The sequence below is a fragment of the Rutidosis leptorrhynchoides genome, chromosome 4, assembly GCF_046630445.1.
Source record: "Rutidosis leptorrhynchoides isolate AG116_Rl617_1_P2 chromosome 4, CSIRO_AGI_Rlap_v1, whole genome shotgun sequence".
Taxonomy (NCBI): Eukaryota; Viridiplantae; Streptophyta; class Magnoliopsida; order Asterales; family Asteraceae; genus Rutidosis; species Rutidosis leptorrhynchoides.
The window spans coordinates 626,320,280-626,322,771 of record NC_092336.1 but is presented as its reverse complement, the minus strand read 5'-3'; the positions used below and the strand labels follow the sequence as shown (position 1 = coordinate 626,322,771).

Below are 2,492 nucleotides of genomic sequence, written 5' to 3'. Positions count from 1 at the left end.
TATAACTCCGTCGTAGTATTTTATGTATACTAATAATATCTTGAAATAATACTAAGTAAATATATATATGTAATTCGATTGAGAGAGTTTAGAGAAATATATTTTCAAGTTTTTATGAAATAATGAAACCCATTGAATTTTATTTATAATAAATTTTTGAATTATTAAAGTGAATTATTAAAGTATGAATTATTAAAGTGAATTATTAAAGTATGAATTATTAAAGTAAATTATTAAAGTATGAATTATTAAAGTGAATTATTAAATTATGAATTATTAAAGTGAATTATTAAAGTATGAATTATTAAAGTGAATTATTAAAGTATGAATTATTAAAGTGAATTATTAAAGTTAAAGTAAAAGTAAAAGTAAAGTAAAGGTAAAGTTAAAGTATAGTAAAAGTATAAAACTATGTACGTATAATACGCGTATAAATATATTTAATATTAATTTAAATCGTTATATCATAAAACATTTTAGAAAAGTAGAATTATATATATTCATAATAGGTTTCAAGTTTTTAAATTACAGTCTGTTGGTGAAGCATGGGATAAAGTCCAAAGGTTTAATAAACGTATGAAATCATCTTAATGAAAAATGTCGAGTTACTTAACTTGTCGATATCCAACATCTAAGTTATTTACACTCCACTTTCTTACTTATAGATCACTTTACCATTCTCCGAATATTGTCAAAAAGAATAGATTTCTTAAGTCAAAGTGGACCTCATAACATTGGCTCGTAATCATATCATAATGTATCTGATAATTAAATCATTTGATATTATCTCTTAATTCTGTCGATAAATATATCGAAACAAATACGTTCATGTAAAGTATCATATATCTAATACTTTGTTAATGTTTTCAGTTAATATTATATATTATATATACATATCTATATACACATAATTGTTCGTGAATCGTCGAACACGGTCAAAGGGTAATTGATTACATGAATGTAGTTCCAAACTTTTTGAGATTCAACATTACAAATTCTGCTTATCGTGTCAGAAACATATAAAGGTTAGGTTTAAATTTGATCAGAAATTTCCGGGTCGTCACAATTACATATACTTTCCACTCTATTTTTACTCTTTCTAGCTTTTAAGATCCCATGGCAGTATTTGGTATTTTTATCACCATCCTCTAACCATTTAAGCCTAACTTTCTGCTTTGAGACCTTCATTTCATCCTTTGTGGCTTCATGTATTCATTCAAAATTTGAACTGCTGCAACTTTAATTTTTTTTATCTTGTGGATTAGCATCTACCTCAGCTTGAATCTTCTTGAGTTTATCTTTCAGATCTTTAACTAAAGTAAACACATTACCATTCTGCCAGCTCAGCTTGTTCAAATTTTTTTTCATAGCTTTGAGTTTCTTGACAACCGTGAACATTGGATTACCATTAATTTATATTCTCCAACCTTTATCAACCACTTGTAAGAACTCAGGCTTGTCAGCAACAAAATTCATAAACCTAAATGATTTAGGTTTAGTAATAATCCCATCAGGAACAATCAATAGTGCAGAACTGTGATCTGAAACTAATTAAGGCTGAAATATGGCATGGACACTACTGAATCTGCTTATAAACTCTTCATTAGCCAAAATCATATCTAATTTCTTTAACACATCACAATTAGAGTTTTTCAAGAATTTGGTCCAAGTGAAATGAAAACCAGTGTTGCATAAATCCTCCACCTCTATATGGTTGACACAATTTTGAAGTTCTGTCATCTCATCAGACATATAGGATCCTCCTGCACTATGTTCATTCACCTTCAATGTGACATTGAAATCGCCTAAAATAACCAAAGGTTGTTGTGAAATCAATGCTCTATGCCCAACAAGATCAGCCCAAAGTCTTCTCCTTTCAACACCACTATTACTAGCATAGACAAAACTACAATAGAACTTAGTTCTATCCACTACAGTTTCCACTAAACACAGGATAACTTGTTTAGTCATATGCAAAACCATCATCCTAACTTTATTGGTATCCCATCCAACAACAATTCTACAACTATTAGGGTTGTACTTCACATTTGAAATCCAATCCCAATTATTGAAAATATAATTACTAACATTATTCACTATCTTAGTTTTCAAATGAGTCTCCAAGACATCACAAATACAAAGATGTTCTTCTTGAATTAAATTCTTTACCTCATTCTGTTTATCTAAATTATTGGCACCCCTAATATTCCAAGCTGCTACTTTAAGTTCTAACATAGCAACTGAGAAGAAATAAGGACCTATATCAAAGCAAAATTGAAGGGTCACCACCCCTCAATTCATTCTCATTCAATGCATGATATTCATCTTCAACTTCCAATACATCATCTTCATCAGAGCTCATGCCTTTTCCTCTGATCAAGTTTTCCCATTGCAATTGGAAATATTTAACCATATCATAACACCATAATTCAGTCTCCTCAGCTGTAGGTTGCTTTTTCTGTTTAATGAATTCATCCACAATCAACCTTTTA

At 29.1% G+C, this 2,492-nt stretch overlaps 1 protein-coding gene across 1 annotated transcript; it reads right to left on the bottom strand.

The window, feature by feature from the left end:
- Window positions 1-1,551: 1,551 nt before the first annotated feature.
- On the bottom strand, window positions 1,552-2,235 carry LOC139843094 (uncharacterized). Its single transcript, XM_071833169.1, has one exon. The coding sequence runs from the start codon at window positions 2,233-2,235 to the stop codon at window positions 1,552-1,554; it is 684 nt and encodes a 227-aa protein (XP_071689270.1).
- Window positions 2,236-2,492: the final 257 nt, after the last annotated feature.

Excerpts from the sequence above, each read along its gene's own strand:
- LOC139843094 (XM_071833169.1), bottom strand. The coding sequence starts at position 2,235 with ATGTTAGAACTTAAAGTAGCAGCTTGGAATATTAGGGGTGCCAATAAT.